Source organism: Physeter macrocephalus, chromosome 8, assembly GCF_002837175.3.
Source record: "Physeter macrocephalus isolate SW-GA chromosome 8, ASM283717v5, whole genome shotgun sequence".
Lineage (NCBI taxonomy): Eukaryota > Metazoa > Chordata > Mammalia > Artiodactyla > Physeteridae > Physeter > Physeter macrocephalus.
Window position 1 is genome coordinate 22,056,039 of NC_041221.1, and position 24,661 is coordinate 22,080,699.

Sequence of the window (24,661 nt, forward strand, 5' to 3'; positions counted from 1 at the left end):
GTGGAATTACTCTTGCATTAAAAGGAAATGGAAATTGAAATTATAGGCTTTTTAGAAAATAATGGCAATGAGTAGCTATAAATCAAAAACTGTGGGATTTGGCTAAAGCAGTAATTACAGGAATATTTATGTCCTTAAATGCATTTATTAGAAAATACAAAATATTGGCAGTAAATGACAATCAAGAAAAAGAACAATGAAAGTTTAAATAAAGAAGGAGGAAGGGATTTTTTTAAATTAAATCAGAAACCAATAACATAGAAAATGATCAGAAAGCATAGACCTTAATTATAAACCAAAAGTTCATTCTTTGAGAAGTTCAACAAACATGCAAAGCTTCAAAAGTTTGATCTAGAGAGAAAAAGAAAAATAACATTAAGGACAAGAAGAAATCGCTTCAAATATGGCTACTTCTAAAATTTTAAGAGAATATTAAGGAGATTATTTCATATTCAAAAATCTAATGAAATGGATAATTTTCCGGGAAAGTTGAACCAGTAAACATGACAGAAATGTGACATGTCTACTCCTTAAAACAGAGAGGGGGTCAGGAATACAACTGTGTGGATTCGAAAACTAATCAACTGTGTGCACCCTGCCCTTACCACTTGGTAGGGGTGTAACTTTAGGCAAGTTTCTCAACTTCTCTGGGCGTCAGTTTCTCTTTGGTAAAATGAGGTAATAACAATAACTGCTGTCCAGGATTACACATACATATAAAGCCTTTAAAACGGTGCTTGACACATACATAGTCAATATTCTGTCATCATATTGTCATGTCATCACCCCATCACCATCACCCTCACTATCACCAGATGGTTTTATAGCTGAGACTTACCAAACCTTCAAGAAGAGATCAGTCGTATTTAAGCAGTTTCAGACCTGAATTCCCTGGCGGTCCAGTGGTTAGGACTCCGCACTTTCACTGCAGGGGGCACAGGTTCGAACTACGATCCTGCAAGCTGCAGGGTATGTCCAAAAAATAAAAAATAAACAGTTTCAGACCTAAGAAGAAGCTATAATGTTTCTGAAGTCAACCTTATGCAGCTGGCATCACCTTGACACCAACAAGGAACCAACAGAGCACAGAGTCAAAGAAAACCCATCAGAGCTCTCTTATAAAGATGCATGAGAAAGACGGCAAATGGAAGTTTAGCAGATGAGTTCCTGTGTCTCTCCTGGGCCACAGGAGTAACGAGAGCCCTCCATACACTCCCCTCCCTCCACCCTGCCTGGCTAATAGGAAGCTCTGAGAGTCTGATGGGGAGGTGCTGAGATTTTGGCTTCTGACCGAGGACTAAGGAGTGATGTCTGAAAAAAAGGGGTGTTTGGGATAGGGAAGTAAGGAGGCATACGGTGCTTCCCTTTCCTAGGCTGTGAACCACTCAAAACAGGGGTGGCATTGTACTCGTCTTTGCACCATTCCAGCCCAGCATGGGCCTGGCCATGAGACTAGTCAACAAACAGGTGTATTTGGTGTATACACGCCTTCCTAGCAGACACTTACTGTTACTCATAAGATGTGAACAAATGTCATTAGCAGGCCAGGTATTTGAAAGCATCGTGCACCAGGTCTAGGAGCTAACTCAGTACCCCATATATATAGCATTAGGTCAGGTTCAAGTGTGTAGTGGTTTGAAGTCCAGGTTTTGTAGATCTTGCCTGATGTGTAATCATCTCTCAAGGTAGAGTAGGTATCTGAGTGTGCGCTGAGTGGACCCTTCCCATCCTGATGGCATGAGGGGATTGCTCAGTTCACTGATTACTTGCCTCTTTTCCCTCCCCGAGGGGCTCACAGCTGTGCACTCACTGGGCATTTCAGCTTGTTGCTGGTTTGCATCTGAGTCTTCCTTTCAGTGGACTGACTTTCAGGATGCCCGTACTCTTCTCAGTGCCAGTTCTTCTGTCTCTTCGGTATCTCTAGCCGACCTCATAAGCAAGAGCCTCCATTGTGGTTTCAGGTATCACTGACCTCTCTTTGGATGCTGCATCTGAATTTCATCCAATGATTCATTATGGCTCATCTTTTTTAATACCCCAAACACTGCTTCTTTTGGATTACATGACGTTTTAAGAGGCCTTGAATTTTTTAATTATTTAAAGGACCTCTCAGAAATGCACACAATTCTTATGACCACATTTATCTACCTGAAACCTGTCGGTGGCAGAACCTGTAACTCAGTGGGCACATTTTTCACATGATCACAGGAAGCTTGTGTGTTCATTGGCTCATGCAAGATTGTAAAGGCCACGGCCTGTGAAATCTTCGGGGAACCTCAGTAAACATTTAGCTGCATCAGTCTTGAAGGAAGTTGTATGTGGTTGGATTGTCCTGGGGAGGGTGAGGACTCAGTGTTTCCAAGCAAACCAGATGAAGCTGCCCTGGAGGTAGCAGCTGCCAGGACATCAACGGCAGGGAAAAGGGCACCGAGATGGACGTGATCAGGTGTGGGCATGAGAGTGCTGGTTGCAGAGGCAAGGCATAAAAAGATGGTTTTTCTTTAATGAAGAACTGATGATTGTAGGGCAGTTTTAATGGGTCATAGCAAGTTGATCAGACACAACCATAGATATTTTTCTATGGACGTATCTTTGGTTTGTTTTTAGCCCCATTTTCATTGCTCAAGAAATTAGTGAGGATTGAAGTCCTCATTTAATGAAACCCTAATTAATCCAAAAGTATTCATGATGGCTTTCCAGAAGAGTCGAAGCTATCCCCACACTAACCTGTTCCTTTTTGTTTCCTGGTAGAACGTCCATTCTCGGGATTTCCTTTGGAGCTGCATTTCTCTCGCTTGCCTTTATCCTTTTCGTCTGCTTTGCTGGACAGCTTTTGGTAGGTACTTCAAATATGGAACCTCTTTGAAAAGTGTGCTCGTTGAATGAAAACTGATTTCTTCCTCAAGACAGGGAGCTTGTTGATTTCCTGTTTTAGGAGATATACATCCAAGTAGAGAAATGTGGACTCTTCATGTCAACAGCCCAGAGTATAAACTGAGGCAGCCCATGCACAACCGAGACACTAATCTGAAGGTTACTTGAAATGTTGGATATCATGCTATAAAATTGTATTTATGTTTATTTGTTTCTGTCAACATTTTTTATCTCCTCTAAGTTTTCGGAGTATTTATAGCAGCAAATACTCGTGTAATAGGAGGCTTTTAATGACCGGGAGAATTAAAATGTAAACCAAATGTGTCTTTAATGTCAACTTTTAAGGTATAAAATTTTGGAAAATATGAAAATAGCAAGTGTAAAAACATCTCTTATTAGTGTTTTAATTTAAAACTAATCATTGTCAGCACTTATGGCTTAAATGCTAGCTCAGGATATAAGAATTAACTCTCACTGTATTCTTGAGTCTAAAGCAAGTGTTGCTGGGTGGCTCTAGCTCCATGAGAGCATCCTAAGAAAGCCAACAATGAGATGAGAGCGCCAAAAGACAGTCAAGGTTTCATTTTGTTCATCCGAGGTGAGTTGAAACAGGAGAGGCCACTATGAACCAGATTCCAAGCATTGGGTGCATTCTAGTTGGATATGTGAAATCACTTGGCCAAAAAGGGTTAAGATTCCAAAGCATGGCCCTACCTCTGGACAGTAGACACTGCCTCCTCTGCCTTGTACCTTTGCGAACGTTTGTGGGTTTTGTTTGCTCTATCATAGTTTAGATGTTTCCAGTTGGATTGGAAACTCTTCCAAAAGTGAAACTGTTGTTTCTGATTCCCTCCAATGCACACATGGCATCTTGAGTCTCTTAAAAATCCCCTGAAGACCTTGTAGGTTGTAGTGAAGATTGAGTAACTGTTGCCCACGGGAATCCTTGTCAAGTTCTAAGATACGAAGAATTCTTAACATACGAGGGAGCCAGACTTTCTATGTTCAGATTTTCCTTGGGTGGAAAAGCACACAGACTCCACCCTTTCTCTTCCTGGCTCCCAAAAGACTTCTGCAGCCGTTTCTCAGATTTTCAGAAGAGGAACGGTCATTTGTGGTTCCATTGGAAATCCAAACCCTGTTCTAATTAAAGCAGATTCTACCACTGTGTCTAAGTAGCCATCCTTCTCTTTTTCCGTTCCAAGGAATCCAGTCTTGGGGGTGGCGGGAATATGGTGTATATTTAGGGTTTCATACTGACATTTCTTTCCACTATCTAAGTCGCTATAGGAAAGAAACAGAGAGCCAGAGGAGGGAGAAAGAATCTCCTGAGCAACTTTGCTGCCTTGGTGGGAATGCTTTGCTCTTATATAGCGTCTCCCCTCTCAGCCTTGGTATAACCTGACCTCACTGTTGAACCTTTCGTGGCTTTTGGTCCCTCCTGTACCTGCCAGTGGTGCCTCAGGGTGTTCAAGATCCAACATTCCTGGCTCCTGGTTCCCCCCACTCTCTGAGGGCTTCCCAAGACTCTGACACCCACACACCAGATGCTAGGAAGTTCTTAACTCTGTGTTGTCTCAAAGAGAAAAGTTCAAGGCTGCAAATGAACTAGTGTTTAACCTCCTCCTCACAGGAAGCCTGTACTTTGCCAAAGTGGTCAGGAAGACCAAACTTGAAGACATCTGGTCTTTCTAAACTTGAATCAATAGGATCTGTGAATGAGCCTGCCCCCAGAGACCAGCTGTGATGCTTGGTCCAGATGTAATCCTGGTAAAATTCAAAGAGGAATTCTTCTCATTCCAATAAGAGGTTCTTTTCACTCTTTAAAACATTCTGTAAGGATTTTTTTCTTTACCTTTCAACATCAAACATAGTCATGCAGAAGGCTTTAAGTGTGCTTTCTATCCTACCCTCCAAATTCGGTCAAAAACTACATATATCACCTTTGAGACTTCGGTCAAGTCTTTTCCAAGCCACAGTTTCCTCACATGGAAATTGAACATCAACCATCCTCACAGCTTCTCGGGATGATTGGAGATATTAAATGTTAAGGACATAGCAGGATACCAACAGATTTTCAACAAACAGCAGCTACCATTATTTTCCATCACTGCGTATTTTAGAGTGCCTATTCTTAGAGCACTTTAGACAAACCCTTTTTTAGGCAACAAACAACAGCATTAACTTTAAAAAAATTAATATGAGTTCTCACAGTGTTTTGAACAAAGATCAAAATGATAAATGCTTGCTTCTCTTTTTTAAAAAAAATTTACAGTTCTTACATGTGACATTTAATGTAATACTTGTGTCACTCTACAAACAACAAATTTAAATTGAAGAAGAAAAAAAACCTAGGTATATCACAAACATTCCACAGTGGTCATAGAGAAGTATGAGGTTTTATTGTGATTTGCACTTATTTGTGGATTAAATACTGAGTTTATGAAAGAATGCTGAATATCCCAGATTCATCTTCTATTAACTGATGTTCACCTTCTGAAAACTTAAATGCCGAAGGCAGTATCAATGCTAGTATCGGTATTCAATTCTCCGTATGAAGAAAGAAATTAAAATACATCTGTGAAGGAGGTTGAGAAAAGGTAGGACTGACAGATATTTTTCCTCCAAGACCCTTACCTTTATTATCCTCTGTTGCACAAAAAGTGCAACACAGTAGATACAATTGATGGGTCATTGTTCAGCTGGGTGTGATAAAAAGGTAGGGAAACATCAAAGTGGGCAGAAAATTAGAGTGATAAGGAAATGCAATTTTTTTCCCCTTGATTAAAAAGATATGTGTTCAGTGACACATTCAGAGAAAAATGCCAGGGAATCTGTTTGTTATGATCATGATTGCTGTGGGAAGCCCGGCCTCTCCTCTCCCTCTGGTCACCCTAGCCCACACCTTCCCGAGGCTCTCTCAGCAGTGCTGGCCCTCGCCTCGCCCCCATTGCCCACTTCTTAGTTCTTGCCCATGGGGGTGGGCTCTGCACCTGCTCGCCTTCCTAGAAACTTTCTCAGGAGCCTCACCAGCCCTTGTGATGGGTCCTTCTTTGCACGCCATGGCACTCAGGTCTGCACCATGTAATTTAACATTCGATTGTATAACATCTCTCTGACCCCCATTTAAATTTTTGGTGAGCGTGACTGCTGTTTCTCCTTGTACATAGTAGGTTCCTTAAGGCCAGGGTTGTTTCCTACACTTGCTTTCTATCTCCTAGGAAATCCAGCAGAGTGCTAACCTCATAAATGAGTTTGTAATGAGCATATGCTAAGTAAGCGCTACTGGACTTCTATGATTTCCATGAGGTTCTTTTTCCTTTCTCCACTCATCGGGCTCCATGTAGCGCCTCCCTTGTCTCACCAACCCTCCCCCATTCATCCTCAGGCAGAGTTATGTGCCCTGAGAGCCCATGTTCATCCTTCTTTCTCCAGATGCCCTGGCGTGGGGATGAATGTACAAAGGACCGAATGGTGGCCCATGGCCCTCATCTCACTGCACTGAAATTCCTTCTCACTCACCATGATTCCTTGACTCTGGCGTGCTTCGGGCTGACTTCTCCTTTGGAAATAATCTCCTAACCTTCATAAACTAATTCTGAAGAGCCCTCCTTTTCCACCACTGGCTTCCCTAGTGCCTGCTGTTTGGGCTTCCTATTTTCTATTCTGATTTGTATTCTTTCAGGTGAAAAAAATCATCAGCGAGTTCACCTCAGGCCTGTTTTTTTTTCATTGAGTATTTCAGGCACTTGAAACACAAGTTACATATTTAATGTCGGTTACCTTAAAGGCAACGTCCTGGCACCACTGCTCAGAGAACATCCCACACCCACCCTCGCCCAGACTTGACTTCCCCCAAGCTCGCAGCTCCGAATTCAGCTCACAGTCACCGCATCCCTGCTCCCAGTCTGGCAAGCTCCTGGCTTGCCTGCCTCCTGGACCATCATCCCGTGTTCTCACGTGTCAGACCTCCTGCACCGCCTGTGCCTCGGTCCCCTTATGAGGTGCTTAGCTTTCTACAACAGACACTGGTTAGCATTTCACAATTGTAAACTTGAGAGCTGAAAGGGACCCAAGAGGTAACCTTGGTCAGCCCCGCATTTTGTGGATGAGGAACCCAGGGCTCGAGATGCCATTCACTTCGATGAGTTCCCATTTCTACATACTTAAAAGAAAAGTTTCCCTCCATGAAAAATAGTGCAGGAGTTGTAAGCAGATCTCTGGAGGTTGGAGACGGAGGCTTTGGATCAGGATCAGCAATGTGATCACTGTAAGATCTGCAAAGGTCTCCTGTCCTTGGGTGAGAACCTTCAGAACCAACGTAAACTGCTTATGACGGGCAAGATCCCGTGAATAGTTCTGTATCTGACCTCATTGCAGTTTAGAAATAATAAATGTTATATTATATTAAAATTACTCTGCTAAGCATGTTATATAGGCTGGCTCATTTAACCACACAAGAGTCCTTGGAGGCAATGCTTATTCTCAATTAATGAAACAAACAGAAGCTCACAGAGGCTACATAATTTGCCCTGTGGTGTATAGCAAGTAGGTTTTGGAGCCATTGGGAAACAAGCCTTAGAACCCTTATAATTATCTGGAGGCAGGTTCCAGAGGGTGCTAGGCTGTGTGTGGAGAGTCACTGGCAGACAGGTGCTCAGAACTAGGCGGGGGTGACCACATTCATGGTCATGGGCCATCATGGCACTGAGGTTGTCTCTGGTGACTGCTAAGCATCAGTTGGTCAGAATCACATAAGTCAGTCAAGATAACCTCACACAGAACCTAATTCATAGTCTAGTTTTCCAATATATGCAGCTGTTGACCCAGTTTACATAAAACTGGATTCTGGGCAAGGTATAACTCCATCTTAAGAGTCATTCAGTAAAATGGAGGAGAAATGTTAATTTATAAGTGGATTTAAACTCCAAAATATTCTAGTAGGAGAGCATCCTTAATCATAATACTTTGCAAAAATGTTTTTACATATGTGAGAGCCCTTTAAAGTGCAATCAATGTATATTATTTTATTTGATAATCCAAAGAATCCATTGTATCTAAGTAGAAACTAAGATGTAGAATAAGAGAGTGTATTTTCATGACACTCAGCAATAAAAAATAATAATAGCTGTCATCATCGTAGTAGTAATAATAATAAGTGCATACTTACTGCCAAATTTAACTTTCTAAACTACCTGAAGTAGACTTACATCTCTGGAAGAAATACAAGAGATATAACTATAAATAACACACACACCAAAAACAAACAAACAAACAAAAAAAACCTCCCTGATGAAATGTATTTTAGAAGGAGTATGCCAGATTCAGCAAATGAAAATGTTAGAAAATGTCAGGAGAATTATTTTTCTCTCAATGTGGTTTTCTTGTGCTTTGTATAGCAGAGATAATATGATATCAGCCCACCAACGTTGTTCCAGGCAGAGATGAAAGCACAAACATAGAGATTGTCCTGGGGAAGGAAAGTAGGTCACACACCAGCTGATAAAAAAGCTTTCTACCCACAGGAGTGTTTTTTCCTTGAAGTCTATTTTCTCTAATGTCAATATAATCAGCTTTCTCATGGTTAGTATTTTCCCAGTGTCCCTTTTCCCATCTTCTTATTCAGCTTTTCCTTGCTGTATAGGTGTGTCTCTTGTAAACAACATCTAAGTGTATGTTAAGTTCTCTGATCCAAGAGTCTCTTTCTTTTACCTGACAAGTATAATACATTTATGTGTATTATAATTACTGCTAGTCTTATTTTGCTTTTTTTATCCATCAAGTATGTTCTTTGCTTCTGCTTATTTTTCCTCCTCTCCTTCCTTCTCTTGGACGAATGGAGTTTGTTCTCCTTTATTCCCTCTAGTGACTTGGCACTTGCTTTATCCAAGTCTTTTCATTTAGCAATTAACGTAAAATATGTAACATGCACATGATTAACAGGGTCCATTATTATCTCCATCTTCTTGTGAAGAATACAAGGACCATGCTCTAAATCTCTAAATCTGATCATCCTTTTCCATCATCCATGCTAGTGCTGTTTAGATTTTTTAAATTTAAACTATTTTTATTGTTCATTTTATCACTATTCTTGTTTAACAATCTCTTTGTTCACCGCTCTTCTGAATGCCATTCCTTCCTCCAGATGCAGTGTCCATATTTCCATAGGATTATTCCTTTTGTAATCCCTTCCATGAGAGCCTGTGCATAATACACCCAGTCAGCTTTTATATTAAAAAATAGCCTTTTTTCCTCACTGACTAATAATTTAGCCAATAATTTTTCTAACATTTTGAAGACATGAGTACATATTTTCCTGGATTTTAATGTGTTGAGGAGAAATCTAATTGTTCTTCCTTGGTAGATGTCTTTTCTCTGATTGTTTTTGTACGATTTGTTCTTTGTCTGTCTTGGTCAACTGACTCCTTGTGTTAAGGAGTAAGTTTACTTTCGTTTTTCCTGGTTGCGACTCAGTGCATTGTCTCAGCCACAGAGTTAGTATTGTGCCTCAGGTCCACAAAGTTGTCGTCCCATATTTCCTTGTATTTTGCCTCTTTCCCTGTCTTTCTGTTCTATTTTTCTCAGTCTTTCATTCCAAGTATGTTGAACCTTTTTATTGTACCTTCTGTGCCTCAATATCATACTTTTTATCTCTTTATATTTCTGTGCTGTTTTATAGGTTGTTTCCTTAGAGCTATCTTACCCTCTTCAGCATAACTATTGAGTGTTTAATCTCAATATCTACATGTTTGTCTCTAGAGAGTCTATGGAGCTCATTTTTAAAATATGCCTGTTGCTTTCTCTTAAGTGATTATTCATTATGAACTCTAATCCATCTTTTATTAATTTAATCTTATTTTACAGACTATTTCAGATTGATATAATAATTGCAGATCTTGTGATACTAATTCTACTATCTGTTATTTCTGTTTATTCTTCCTTGTAAGGTCTTCTTATGTAGTTCATAATTTTTGTTTATTGTGAGATCATTCAGTAGGGGCTGCCCCCTTCCCAACTGGGACGTGCCCTGCACCCTGCGATGTGAAGTATTTTTCATAAGCAGTGTTGTTCTTGCTGCAGCTGGAGCCCCAAGGACCTTCTCTGGTTTTTGGTCTGATTGATAACCACTCACCTTGGAATTCTCATTATGAAGCAGATAATGTGATTTCAAAATCAACACCCATATTTAGAGTTTGAATTATCATTGGAAGTTTATTGGTACTTCCTTGATCTAGTGTATGGCGTTCTTCTAGACTTCTCCACATGGAGAGAATAGCCTTCTGAAGCTTCTGGTTTTATTCAGGGGTCTTGGTCCCAGCTGCCCACCTTTTGCAGACTGAAGGCAACATCTTTTCCCTGTGGGCATTAAAACCCAGCCCTAGGTAATGTCCAGTTTCAGGACACTCCTAAGCCAATCCCACAGCCTCAGCCCCCCTAGCAGTGATCTCCTTCTTTGTTCCCACCCCATGGGAATTTCTCTTTGGGTCCATCGTTAAGACAGGGAGCTTATTGAGCGAGCATCTATTACGTTCTGACTGTTTGCCAAACGCCATGCTGCCTCTGGGAATACAAAGATGGGTTATGGGAGTTCCCTGGAGGTCCAGTGGTAAGGACTTGGCACTTTCACTGCCATGGGCTCAGGTTTGATCCCTGGTCGGGGAACTAAGGTCCTGCAAGCTGCACAGCATGGCCAAAAAAAAAACAAAAGAAAACAAAGGTGGGCACGAGGAGGCCAGTGTCCCCCACCAGGTCTCCACATGGCCAGAGACGAGTGTGTCGGCAAAGATGACACAATGTGGGCGGTGCTATGAGGACCACACAGTGGATGAATGACAGAGGAATATGGCTCGGCCAAGGCGTACCAAAGAAACAGGTTGATTTGGTAAACTATGATTGGTTGAAATAAAAGTCTGTGGGAAATCCAAGGACAATTAAATAATTAAAGTAGACACATCAGTCTCTGTGACATTAAATGTTTTAAGTAATTATTGCTGCAACTTGTTGCTGCCATTCAAAAAGATAGTCCCCGCCCAATTAAAACGCCGAAGTAGGAAAGGCAAAGTGTTCCTTCAGACAGCTACACAAAAGTGCATGTTTATATGATAAACTTCACCATAGCTTTCAGGCAAGATTTTAGGATGAGTTCTAATAATAAAAATTTGTTACTCAGCCACTGTGATATATTTATAACTTTCTGAAGTGTTTCTCATTGTATTAAACTTCACCTATATAAGGATCTACTTCTTTTCAGGTACATCGTTTTATTTTAAAAAGGAACACTAATGAGACTGCAAACACAATCTGCTTTAATAATTATAACATTAAATTATGAGGAATTTTAGAAAGAGAGGCTACCAGTCGTTTCCAATGCAAAAGTCTCAAAAAGAAGAAAAGGAAGGGAGGAAGGAAGAAATGGAAAATATTTTTGGTGGAGATAGTTTTTTTCTTTTCTTTAAATCCAAAACACAGATCAAGAGCATTTTATTTTTACACGGAGAATCTCTGCATCTTCTGGATGAAGAACATCAACATTCATCCACACCCTTTCTAGCAGGCCACACTGCTCACTGCTCACTACCTCCACCATAGGTTGGTTTTTTGTTTTTTTTTTCTGGCTGCGTTGAGTCTTCGTTGCAGTGTGTGGGCTTCTCGTTGCAGTGGCTTCTCTTTGTTGCGGAGCACGGGCTCTAGGCGCTCAGACTTCAGTAATTGTGGCATGTGGGCTCAGTAGTTGCGGCTCGCGGGCTCTAGAGCGCAGGCTCAATGGTTGTGGCTTAGATGCTCCACAGCATGTGGGATCTTCCCAGACCAGGGATGGACCCCATGTCCCCTGCATTAGCAGGCGGATTATTAGCCACTGCGCAATCAGGGAAGTCCCCACCATAGGGGTTTTTTTTTGGGTTTTTTTTGTTTTTGTTTTTGTTTTTGTGGTACGCGGGCCTCCCTCTGCTGTGGCCTCTCCCGTTGCGGAGCACAGGCTCCGGACGCGCAGGCCCAGCGGCCACGGCCCACGGGCCCAGCCGCTCCGTGGCATGTGGGATCCTCCCGGACCGGGGCGCGAACCCGGTTCCCCCGCATCGGCAGGCGGCGCAACCACTGCGCCACCAGGGAAGCCCCATAGGGTTTTCATATAAATTTATATTCTTTCTCCTTTTACATCTCCCACTACAGTTAGTACCAATTCCATATTGATCAGTGGATGCATGTGGCATTACCAGCCAAGAGCATTTCCAGAAGGATTTCTAGCATTTCTTACTTACAGTGAGCTCGCTGTAAGTAGGAAGAGGCAATCATAGGATACAGCGAGCCTCACTGATGGTCACGGCAGGGAGGAAACAGATTTGGCTGAAACGATGCCAGTGATTAGGGCAAAGATCAAATAGAATGACCACCCTGAGTACAGAGCAGGCATGCTCTCATTTCCTTATGCATCTTCTGAATAAACACCACAATATTCTTTGAGATGTTATCATTTATAATGTCTCATTAGGATGGTGTAAATTGTGATAAGCTTTATTTTTCCATCAGGGACTCTGTTTGAATACTTAACCCAAAACAGAATAAACTGAAATAAATTATCATTTTAAGATCCACGTTGTAATTTTTATTCAGAGCTACAAATGGAATCAATGTTCCCAGTTTTCCTTAATCGGATTCCTTCTATCTTAAGTTCTTAGTCTCTTTTCTCCTTTCCTCCCATCGTTGGTTTCTTCTCCTCCCCCTAAGGTCTGTATCTTCCTCCTCTTCTTCCTGCACTGTCTTTGTAGTTCAGGGTCCTCATCTCCATCATCATCTTCTATTCCCTCATCCTTGCCGCCGGCAGTGCTACCAGCTTTCATATTTCAGAACAGTTGTATTTACTTTGCCTCTACTTGGTGACAGGATGCAGAGATAGGGGAGGCTGCCTGTCTCCGTGACCTGGAGAACAATGAGTATTTGGCTTGATAGGTTTAAAAACAGTTTCATGGGGGTGGGGGGCGGGGGAACTTGGAGTCACATAGGAAGACTAAACGGAGAAGGAATTGAACCTACCGCATCCTGAATCCGGTGTCCTGAGCCCAACGGACGCCAACCCCACGCGTCTTTAGTGAGCAGTTCCAAGAAGAGTGCTCTTCGCAGGGCTGAGTGGGAACCTGACAGATTTCCAGGACATTCTGCCACATATACAGTAGGCACACAGAGGCAGTAGCTTCTAGGGCCACCAGTTTGTAATTTTGCCCAGCGTGTCACGGGAGCAGAAAAAACTCCCGTGTGTCTGCCCACATCTGCTTCAGCAAATGACTAGTCTGTAAGCAGAATATAACATATTCCTATTAGGTGGCATATTTGGCAATATTATCACCAGGCATTATCCTAAAAATTCAAACAGTAATTTTTTTAATTTCATAATTTCAATAGTATGTCTGTGTAATAACCAGATAATATTTTACCTAATTGACTGTGACATGGAATCTGTAATGTAATATTTAGATTTAAATATTCTCCTCAAATAGCAGTTTTGTGCTTTCTGCTCTTAAAATGTGTATCATATCTAGTGACAATTTCTGTGTACAGACAGAGAAGCATCCATTTTAATCATTTTCTTTTAAATAAAAACACTAATCCTAGTCACTTAGGATGCAAATACATAAATATGGCCTTAATTTGCCAGAATCCAGCCAAATGTCATCATCTCCTACTGGAATATGAGCTGGATGACTATGATATTCTATTTGAATCTCTGCTCTTTACTCTATTATAGCTTCTCCTCCAGGATGCAGATCTGACTGTGGTCTGTGGTATTAATATTATTCCAAGTAGTATGCATTGAACAATAGTGGTACACTTTCAGGTGGGTGTCCTCCAGCCGTGTGACCCTGAGAGATACTGCATGTTCACAGCATTAAAGGGCATCTCATTGGAAAACAGACTTAACGCCACCACCAACCCCCGTCCACGCCCTACTTTGGGGAAGAAGCTTAAGGCATAAATCTGGCTCCCCCTGAGTTGCTGGTGGGAAGATGCTCTGCAGAGCCTGGCTGCCAGCCAGTGATTCAGCTCCTGGCAGCCCCCGGAATCCAGGGAAGCACTGCCCTATTCTCCCAGACAGGCTGTAGGAGAAACCAGAGAAAGACCCAGGAGTGAGCACTAAACGCTGTCCTGGGATTCTACGTCAGTGGGGAATGTATGCTGTAGACAAACGTTCTGCATCTCTTTATATCAGGAGCTGAAAGGGAAAAAAAAAAAAAAGACTACAGTGGAATGGAAGGGAAAAAATGTTTTTTGTTCATCTAGATGTAGAGCAAATAAATTTTTAGTCACTAAAATGCTTCTGAGAAATATTATGTTTTCTTCACAAATATAAGAAGAGTTAACCCATATGTCCTGTTCTGGGCACCTTACGTAGCTCATTTAAACCTCGAGGCAGGCACTATTATTCTCATTTTAGACATGAAGAAACTGAGGCCAGAGAGGGCAATTAACCTGTGGAAAGTTTAACAGCTACAGGGACTTGGTGCCGAGCCACAGGGCCGGTTACCTTTCTCACTACCTCTCATCCAGTATCACACAGTCTCATTTAATTGTTGTATCAACAGTTAACAAATTGCAGTGCTTACGTCAATACTTTAAAGAATAAAGCAGAAAGAAAATGTGAAAGAGGTTGAGAAGTAAAAGCGCTGTTTATTGGTGCTATTAAGGAAGAGTCTCTATTTGAATTTTACTGATGTCGCAACAGTTTTATCATCATATTAACTTACTAGTGCAAGTCAAAAGTGTATAAGTGTATATTTATTCCTCCTTCTGAATTTTTTCGACATTACACCTTTTTTTTAATGGTTCCAGGACACGTGGCCTCGGGTCCACAGTCCCTTTTGCGTGAAGTTAAAATTTAGATCCCTAGAGAACTCTTAAGAATGCCTGTCAGATGAGATAACATGCGTAAATACCCACTCCGGTGGGTGCCGGGATACCTGGCACCGGCCAGGTTTGCGTTACCCACAGGTTAGGATTCTCCCTGCTCTGCTCTCTCGCCACCCGGGACGAGGGTGAACATCACAATGCCGCCTCCCCAGGAAGGTGGCTGGTTCCCAGGCCTCAGTGAGGTTAGCCCATCGCTGAGTTCCCACAGAGCAGAGTCTGGCCCACAGAAGATGGTGAGGGAAAGCTGGCTGTCATTCTATAAAGACCTCAGCTCCTTCCACACGAAAAGAGCTTCTTAGAAACTATAATGCAGCTCAGTGCAGCATTATCCACTGCAGCCAACGCCAGTGTCCAACAAGAGATGAACGGATAAACGAAATGTGGCTTATACCTAGAAGGTTATTCAGCCTTATAAAAAGAAAGAAGTCCTGTCACAGGCTACAGCGTGGATGAACCCAGAGGACATTATGCCAACTGAAGTAAGCCAGGCACAGAAAGACAAATACTGCATGATTCCGCTTACATGAGTACTTAGACTGGTCAGAGGCTTAGAGACAGAAAGTAGCATAGCGGTTGCCGGGGGAAAGGGGAGTTGTTTCGTGGGTGTGGGGTCTCAGTTGTGCAAGATAACAGCTCTAGAGATCTGTAACACAGCAATGTGGATGCAGTAACACTACTCAACTGTGCACTTGAAAATAGTTTAGAGGGTCCATTTTACATTTTTTAACACAATCAAGAATAAAAACTTTTCTAGTAAAAAGTAGAGCTTCTCCACGTGGAGGGAGCCCTCGCAGGATGGCATGAGGTCAAGCCATCACCACAAGCCTCAGCTGAGAACGCTGGGCGTTGTCTTCACAGGTACAGGCACCAAACTATTTTATGGTCCGGTTGTAGTCTTAGGATTAGCTGCGTGTTGATCGCTTTCGACGTAAATCACCTGAATTTATGAAACCTGCCTCCTCACAGCTGTGATCTGAGACCCAACACATCCCCCAGAGTGGTTTAATCACCTGGCGTATTTTTCCTTCACCAGAAGAATTTTTAAACATAATTTCAGGTCTCTTTTAAAGGACATACAAGCACGTCCTAATTTGTCATAGAAACGTAAATAATTTGTTCCTAATTTGTAACAATGATGCCAACATAGTCTGCTTCTTCAATCTGTGAAGAATATCGATGCATCTTGTGGTTTTAAACATCCTTGAGAAACTTGAGAAAATACGTAAAATAGCAACGCATTTCTTTTCCTTTCTCTCTCCTCCCAGCAATGCAGCAAAAAAGCGTCCGCCCCGCTCCTGTGGCTTTTGAAGTCGTCGGGCATCATCGCCAACCGCCCCTGGCCTCGGATGTCCCTGACGGTCATCGCCACGGCCATCATATTAACCATGGCCGTGTTCAACATGGTGAGTCAGGGCCCCCCCGGGCGGCGCCCGTCTCGTGGGCTTTGGAAACCTTTCCCACGGCTCCTTCAGTGACACCCATTGCCGCCTGTTAAATTCAGCCCTCAACTGCTGCAGCAACGGCTTCGCTAAGGGAAAGGGATGCAGACTGGGGAAACCACCGCGGGGGAGGGAGGCTCCTTCCAGCGGTTTCCTACCTCCTAGCTCGTCTTGGCTCCGGCTACAGAAATGCCCCCAAATGTCAGCAGGGTGATCGGCCGGGGGTAACAGAACCAGCAAATTAAGGCGAGTGCAGTGGGAAAGGTGTCCTGCTCTGGGGTTTAAAGGGCCTGGTTTCAAACATCGGCTCCCACCGTACCAGCTGTTCGATTTTGGAGAATTACAAACTTCCACAGGCTCCACTTCACTTCTCGTGAGAAAGCTGAGAACTTCTTTCAGTTCTCAGCGAGAACTCACGCTTCTCTGCCAAGGTGGATTTTTAAGGTATGAACCGATGCTCCGAGCACACTTAGGACGGCATGAGGTATTTGGTAGATGTTGAACCAGTGGTTGCTCTTACTGTATCAATATTACTATTGGTATAGCCTTAAAAATAGACACTGAGGTAATCAGTGCACATTGAGACACAACCTTATTATTATTCTGACATCATCACCATCAGCCATAAGGCGTTAATTTCCTTCATATGTTGGGTGCTTTACTAGTGTTGGAACTGCAGTGTCATGAGTATACCCCTTGCCTTCCGGAAACACAAAACCAGGTTGTGGAGGAGAGGCGCGCGTGTTACGTAATAAAGACATAGTTTTCATAGGTGAGAGACCCATGAGCATTCATTCAGCAAAAAATATATATATTTATTGAGCATAAATATGCACCTGGTACATCACTAGATCCTCAGGACCCAAAGACAGTTTGCCTCCCAGGAGTTCCCGGTGGAGTTTAGGAGACGGACAGCTGGGTAACCTTATAAAAGCATCTGAGAGCCAACGTGGAAGCGTGTAGGGGGCAAGGACAGGGGAGCCAGGCTGCGGGACAGGATTCTAAAGGAGGGAAGAGGGAGATCCACCAGACGGTGGATGAAAGGTGAGAAGGAGGGAAGGCATTTGGCATCTAGGACAAAGAAGAGAGAGAAATTTGCACCAAGTAGCAGCAAGAAAACAAGGCTGAGGGGGTAGGTGAGGGCCTGGAAACCTCCATCCAGGAGAGGATTCTATTTAATGTAGTACCTGTATAGCTCTTAAACTTATCTTGGTACTTCTTCTAAGAATACAGTTCCTAGGCTAACTGAGCCCTATCCCCACGTTGTAGTTTTGCTCTTTCTTAGCAGCGATTAACCCGTGAAGCTAATCCAGGTGCTGGACTCACATTCCAGGGAAGAGCGGCTCTTTTGTGTGGGAGTTAGGCGAGGGGCTGCCTTCACGAGCAAGCTTTGCTTAAGTCACTGGGAGGATAATTCTCTGTCAGGAAACTTCATCTTTTTAAAGTCGCAGCACATTCAGATCCTCTTCTGTAGCTCCTGTGATTTTGAAGCATTCTTTTAGGGACAAGGGAAAAACGCTTTCTTCCTTTTTTTTTTTTTTTTTCTCTTTCTGTTTTCAGTGTTTGTTATTTTTCCTTTGGGGAAAATATATATAACATAAAGTTTATCGTTTTAACCATTTTTAAGTGTACAATTCAGGGGCATTCAGTACCTTTGCAGTATTATGCAAACCATCCCCACTATCTATTTCCAGAACTTGTTCATCGTCTCAGACTCTGCACCCATGAACAATAACTCCCCACTTCCCTGGCCTCTGGTAACCTCTACTCTGCTTTCTGTTACGATACACTTACCTATTCTAGAATACCTCGTATACGTGAGATTACATGATATTTGTCCTTTTGTGTCTGGTTTATTTCACTTCCAATAATGTTTTTAAGGTTCTCATTTTCGCTTTGATGCCCAGTCCCTCCACAGCGGGGGAACCTCGCAGTTTGCCCTGGATTTTTCCAGCCAGTGGCAAACAGCCCTTATTAACCACTTTTCTGTCATCACCACCATCACTCTCTTCACCTCGGAGAGGAGAGAGGCCTTAGGGATGATGTGAGGGCTGAAGCCACCCGCGAGCTCCCAGTATGTCACCGACCGTGTGGATGGACCCTTCCACACTGAGCCTCCACGTGGAGTTTTAGTCCCTAGTGTTTATCACGAGGCTGAATTTTCACAGCCCTTACAAGAGCTGGGGTCAACAGGGTTGGTGTTCCTTTAACGGTCGTTACCCACTAATATAAATGACGAAATGTCCAGGTCAGGTTTATTTAAAATGAACTGTGAGATTTTACCAGGACATTTAAAATACCTGGTGTTCACCAAACACCCCAATAAAAAGTGGAAAAAAACAACCAGTTATCCCGACTTTTTTTTTTTTTCAGGTATAGGGTTTCGGGTAGCAAATTGCAAAAAGCCTGTGTGTTTTGTTCCATTTTAGTTTCCAGCTGACTGTTTAGAACCATGTCTGAGAAGCTCAAATCCTCTGCCTTTTTTTTTCTGACATTTTGACAATGTCATCATGGGATGCCTCACACCGTTTTGCAACTTGTCCGAGAAACTTCCCAGAGAATATTATAAATAGACCAGCTTTGTGAGCCACATAGACGAGGAGTTAGCCGTGGTTAACTAGTAGTTAATGGGTAATCTAATTCTAATTAGCTGATTCCTTCCATTTCCAACCAAATGACAAGCAATGATGTTATCAGGCTATTAACACGGTATTAAATCACAGGTTCACAATTTCATATCATTTGAAAAACATAATTCTGAGATGTTTCACATTGCCTGGGAAATGTAAAATTTGGAAGTAGAGCTAAACATAGGCACTTAGTTAGGATGTCTTGTCCAGGATGAGGGTATCATTTTTCCCAATTATGACAAAGGTTGTAGAATATTAAAATAGATCGAGAGGCGTTCCCCCCAATAATTATGACCCTAGAAATTCATTCTGTGCAGAAGATTGTGACACTTTAATCCGGAAGGGAGAGGGATGTGGATTGATAACCCTCGAGCTTGGACTGGCTATAATTAGGAGTTCGTTATTTTAAAGTGACTAAGGGAACAGAAGAGGAAAATTGATTCCGAACTACAGTGTGATGCCACATAGACAGAACGAAGAGGTTCTTGATTGTAGGGGTAGTTAATTAAACACTAGAAGAAAGTAGCAGAAGGGGGTTAATGAAGCATTCCTGATGTACTGCTTAAAGTTCTCCACTGTTTTTCACGTTCAGACCATCCTATTATTGCAGCGCGTCCTTGCAAGACAAAACTTTCACAGGATATATTTCTACTCATTGTACAGTAAGAATCTAGTTTCTTCTTTATATGCTGATATAATCAAGAAGGTTTTTTTAAATTATTTTAAGGTCTCAGGTGCCTGAGACTAGTAACCTATCAAGCTAAACAGTCTCCTTCTATTTGTCGTATCTTGATTCTTTAATATTTAAGTCAATTGTATGTTGGATCTGTCAAATCTAAATTTTTAACATTTTGGAACCTTATGTTTGCCAAGCAATTACTTCATTTCTTTTCCTGATATATTTTTTTCCAAATAATTAGCTCATTTCTATTTCAGCCAGGGGTTGTGACATTTTTGATAAATTCTTTAGTAGTAAATAAAGAAATCTACTACATTTATTTGACTTTTAAATCAGCATTTTGCAGCATTTTATCAAATGATATAATGGGCAAAAACACTGTACGTAGTATCATTCTTGGACTCTCAGAGGAAATGTTCTCAGGAATATACTATTTAGTATATTTAAATCTATCTATATATTTATTTAAATACCTTCTTATTTACCTAAGTAAATTACTGTAGGTATTTGACAAGAACTCTGCCATCAAAGGAAACAAACAAAAGAAAGGAAGGAAACAAAAGCAGCCATTGAAACTCTACCGGGAAGTTTTGCTTTTTAGACCTGGAATATGGATGGTTAGCCCTGTGCCTAAGATCTAGCCTAGTTTCATGGATGGGATGAATCTCTTTCATAAGGGAACCTGGCCTGAGTGATTCTCTAGTTTACCTTCACCGAACACTTCCCTGACCCTCAGCCGTGGTGTGGAAAGTAAAACCGATCCTTGGTTACCTAAACAGTTTGTGCTGCAGCTCGTCTAGGAAAGAGACAGAAAGAGAGAGAAACGGAGACAGAAACAGAAAGAGACTGAATTTTTCCTACCTTGGAACTGGCTGACACTTTCCTTCTGCGTGTTGGTATTGGTGACCGTTACATAAGAGCTAATCATTTTTATTTTCTCAGGATTACTTCTTTTCTTTTTGAATCAGGACCCCCTTTCCAATAGTCCTAAGAGCATCCTTCCTTTCCAAATTCAATCCCTCGTGATCCTGAGATGTGAAGCACTCACAAATAATAGAGACAACTGTTGATGCCAGTTACTGCATTTTTCCCATAGAATTATTTTCTTAATATAAAAAAAAAAAACTCATATAACTGCATTGACTCATTTAACGCTTGAGCCATGATGGTGAAGGTCCTGCAAAAACACATTGTGAAGACTCCGATCTCCTGCTGCAGAATTGAAAATGTGAGGGTTGGGATGTCAGGTCGTAATTCTAACCAAACCCTCTGCCCTGTCCTTGGTTCGTTTTAAAATTTATATTTAACAAGGTGCTTCTGTCGTCTTTAACATCAACTCGGGAGTTCTGGAATTCACTATGAAGTGCAGAGCACAACAAGAGTTATTTACTGATTCAATAGAAATTCTGAAAGCCTCAAAGAGAAGATGAAGGGATTAGCACTGGAAGTAAAGATGTTGCCGAGTTGCCCACACAATCCTGCTCACGGAGGCGACAAAACACGTCATTAATAAACTTAGCACCCAGGGCTTCCCTGGTGGCGCAGCGGTTGCGCGTCCGCCTGCCGATGCAGGGGAACCGGGTTCGCGCCCCGGTCTGGGAGGGTCCCACGTGCCGCGGAGCGGCTGGGCCCGTGAGCCACGGCCGCCGAGCCTGCGCGTCCGGAGCCTGTGCTCCGCAGCGTGAGAGGCCACAGCAGTGAGAGGCCCGCATACCACAAAAAAAATAATAAAAATAAAAATAAACTTAGCACCCACCTGCTAACTCTTCACTCTCCTTTGCACTAATTCATTGTAAAAACACTTTCTTCGCAGTTTTTCCTGAGCGAGTCAGAGGAGTCAATTCTTCCGACTGCCAACGCGTCAAACACAAGTCTTCCTGCCTTATATAGTCAGGTAGCAATTCTGCGTGCACAGAATTTGTTTTTCCTGCCGGTAAGAACATCTCCCTTGTTATTATTGCTTTTGTTGATTTCCTGTATGCTGTTACGTATTGAATGACGTGGCCTGCACCTCACCTGTTGTAGACTTGACTTTTCTTCTTCGGATTCCATATCTGAGTATGTCCTGGCCGGGCAAAAATTCCCAGCCTTCAGCAGAAAGCCCCAGCCAACGGGCACCGATTAGACCACACGTGCAAACTTTCAATGGCATTTTGAGGCTCTCACGGATGACTCGTGCCTTTATTCTCTTAATGCTACATTTTAATTTATTTTTTTTATCGACGTATAGCTGATTTACAATGTTGTGTTAATTTCTGCTTTATAGCCAAGTGATTCAGTTATACATATATATATTCTTTTTCATATTCTTTTCCATTATGGTTTATCACAGGATATTGAATATAGCTCCCGGCGCTATGCCATAGGACCTTGTTGTTTATCCCTTCTGTATCTACTAGTTTGCATCTGCTGACCCCAAACTCCCACTCCATCCCTCCTCCGACCTTGGCAACCACAAGTCTGTTCTCTATGTCTGTGAGTCTGTTTCTTTTTCACAGATAAGTTCATTTGGGTCGTATTTTAGATTCCACATATAAGTGATATCATTTGATATTTGTCTTTCTCTGTCTGACTTACTTCACTTAGTATGATAATCTCTAGTTGCATCCATGTTGCTGCAAATGGCATTATTTCATTCTTCTTTACGGCTGAGTAATATTCCATTGTGTATAGGTACCACATCTTCTTTATCCATTCATCTGTCGATGGACATTTAGGTTGCTTCCATGTCTTGGCTATTGAGAATAGTGCCGTGATAGGGGTACATGTATCTTTCTGAATTATAATTTTCTCTGGGTATATGCCCAGGATTGCTGGATCATATAGTAACTCTATTTTTAGTTTTCTGAGGAGCCTCCATACTGTTTTCCATAGTGGCTGCACCAATTTATCTTAATGTTACATTTTATAGAATGTATCCCAGCATGTAGCATTCGATTGTATGTCACTGAATTGTTGCTTACAGATTCTGCTAATTGTTCCGGTGAATTCGCGTTAGCTTCCTGACTCTGTGATGACAGGGACCACAGCTCATATTTCTCCCTCTCCTTTGGCTGCAAATGCTGTCCAGTGATTGTATCTTCAAATACTCCTTACTAACTGGCCCTTACTAAGGGCCTAGATTGAAATTTCAAAACTTACACATCAGTCATTTAAGTGAAAGGAGTTAAATCAATTATTTACTGCTTAATAACTTCTTTCTTCCATGAATAGTTTGTGCAAAAAAAACATGATTTTGATACTCTCCTTTCCATTTTCCGAATAATCGTCTAAAGGTAGCATAGATTCTTCCCATTTCGTTCGTCTCACATATTTCAGGCGCTGAAATTGGTCATTTAATATGTATATTTTAAAATTTTTCTACCAATTATTTTTAAACTCCATTAGCTCTGGTGATAAAGGAAACTTCCTTTCTTTCTCCCTCTGATATTAGGCTTTGATTCTTTTTCCCGTCGTCTCATCATTTCAGTTTCCTGGGACGCTCACAGCTCTGTGTACAGAGAGTAGGGGCATCTGGTGTTCCTTTAAGCCATGACAGCTAACCGGAGTCCATAGCAATGTCCCCACAGACTCAGGAAGGGAGGATGGCATAAGCTTCGTCCCGTATCCACGGGGTCCTGGCCTTCATGTTAGGCATTATTGTGAACCCCAGGGAGGACTGGACACCATCTTTTCTATTTCAGTTATGTGAAAAGTGAGGGATGGGATTCATGATGAGGGTTTATTGGCTGTGACCTCACTGTGGGCAGTTTGGAACCCCGTTCTTTAGGGAATGATTCAACCTACCTGTGTGGTCTGGCTCTTCAGACCCCTTGGATGGATGGTATTAGCACACACATGGTCCATCGGCCCCTGGAGGGAGGACGAGGCTGCAAACCATCCCCATGCTGCATTCATAAGGCACTTTAACCACTTACAGTAAACATGCATTTTCATAGGAAAGAAAAGTATAGGTGGCAAATCATCTTTTTAAGAAAATCTCTCCATCCAATATTTTTGGGTTGAACAACTCACCGTCCTTGGCCCCCCTAACAGCAATAAGGTCATCATCCTGAATTTCATTTAAGTAAGTCTGCACATGATATGTTATTTTCAGAAGAAGCAAATCATTAGAAACCCAAAATGGCAAAAAAGGACATTTCCTCAACCTTCAACGATTCTGAAAAAGCACACAGTAGACTTTTCAAAATCTAGGTCAGATTTAGTCAATAGGCTACTATTGTTCCAATAATAAGTCCTCAGAAAGAGGATTATGATGGGCTTTGCCAAGGAAGCCCCTCATGCTCACGTACTGTCTGTACAGAAACGACATTATTACCTCATGAGTTTAGGGGTCCCAGAGGAGCCTGGAGACATCCTGGCTTCCCTCTTAATAGACTGGAAGGAACATTGGGAAAGCTGTTCGTGGATGTGCACGATGTCTGCATTATTACTCTCAAACCCCATCGTATATGACGCCTGAGGTTGACAGTGGATACAAAGGAGCATCCACAGGCACTGATGCAGGAGGTAAAAAGTGATACAGCTCTTCCTAATGGCCATTTACAACAGTCATCAAAAAGCACAGAAGCAGACGTAGTTTGCACCCCGCAATACTGACTTTAATGGCCATTTATAACAGTCATCAAGATACATAGAAACAGACATACTTTGCACCCTGCAATACTGACTTTTATGGCCATTTATAGTAGTCATCAAAAAGCATAGAAACAGACATGGTTTGCACCCTGCAATACTGACTTTAATGGCCATTTATAATAGTCATCAAAAAGCATAGAAACAGACATAGTTTGTACCCTGCAATACTAACTTTAGAAAGTAATTTTAAAGGTGCAAAGATTTAGCTACCAGGGTGTTCGTCGAAAGGTGTATGTAACAATAACAACAAAGAAAGGAAAAGAAAGCAAACAACCTAAAAGTTAGAATAAATTTAACCGTTTAAGCAAATTTTGTTATGAACATACAATAAGATTATATCCAGCCGCTACAAAAGATGTTGTAGAAAACTATTTAATGACATAGAAATATATACTTATAAGCGATTAAGTGAGAAGTATCATTTAAAAACATTCCAATCAATCCATTCCCAATTTTCTAAAATAATAATAGCAATAGGGCTTCCCTGGTGGCGCAGTGGT

The 24,661-nt window shown here is 41.9% G+C and overlaps 1 protein-coding gene across 1 annotated transcript in view; it reads left to right on the forward strand.

The window, feature by feature from the left end:
• Positions 1-24,661, forward strand: part of ADCY2 (adenylate cyclase 2) — a 438,072-nt gene that overhangs the window by 348,081 nt on the left and 65,330 nt on the right. The window contains exons 15-17 of the mRNA XM_024121370.2: positions 2,752-2,836; positions 16,041-16,178; positions 21,337-21,456. Of these exons, the coding sequence (XP_023977138.1) occupies positions 2,752-2,836; positions 16,041-16,178; positions 21,337-21,456 (343 nt within the window). The remainder of the gene's footprint in view (positions 1-2,751; positions 2,837-16,040; positions 16,179-21,336; positions 21,457-24,661) is intronic.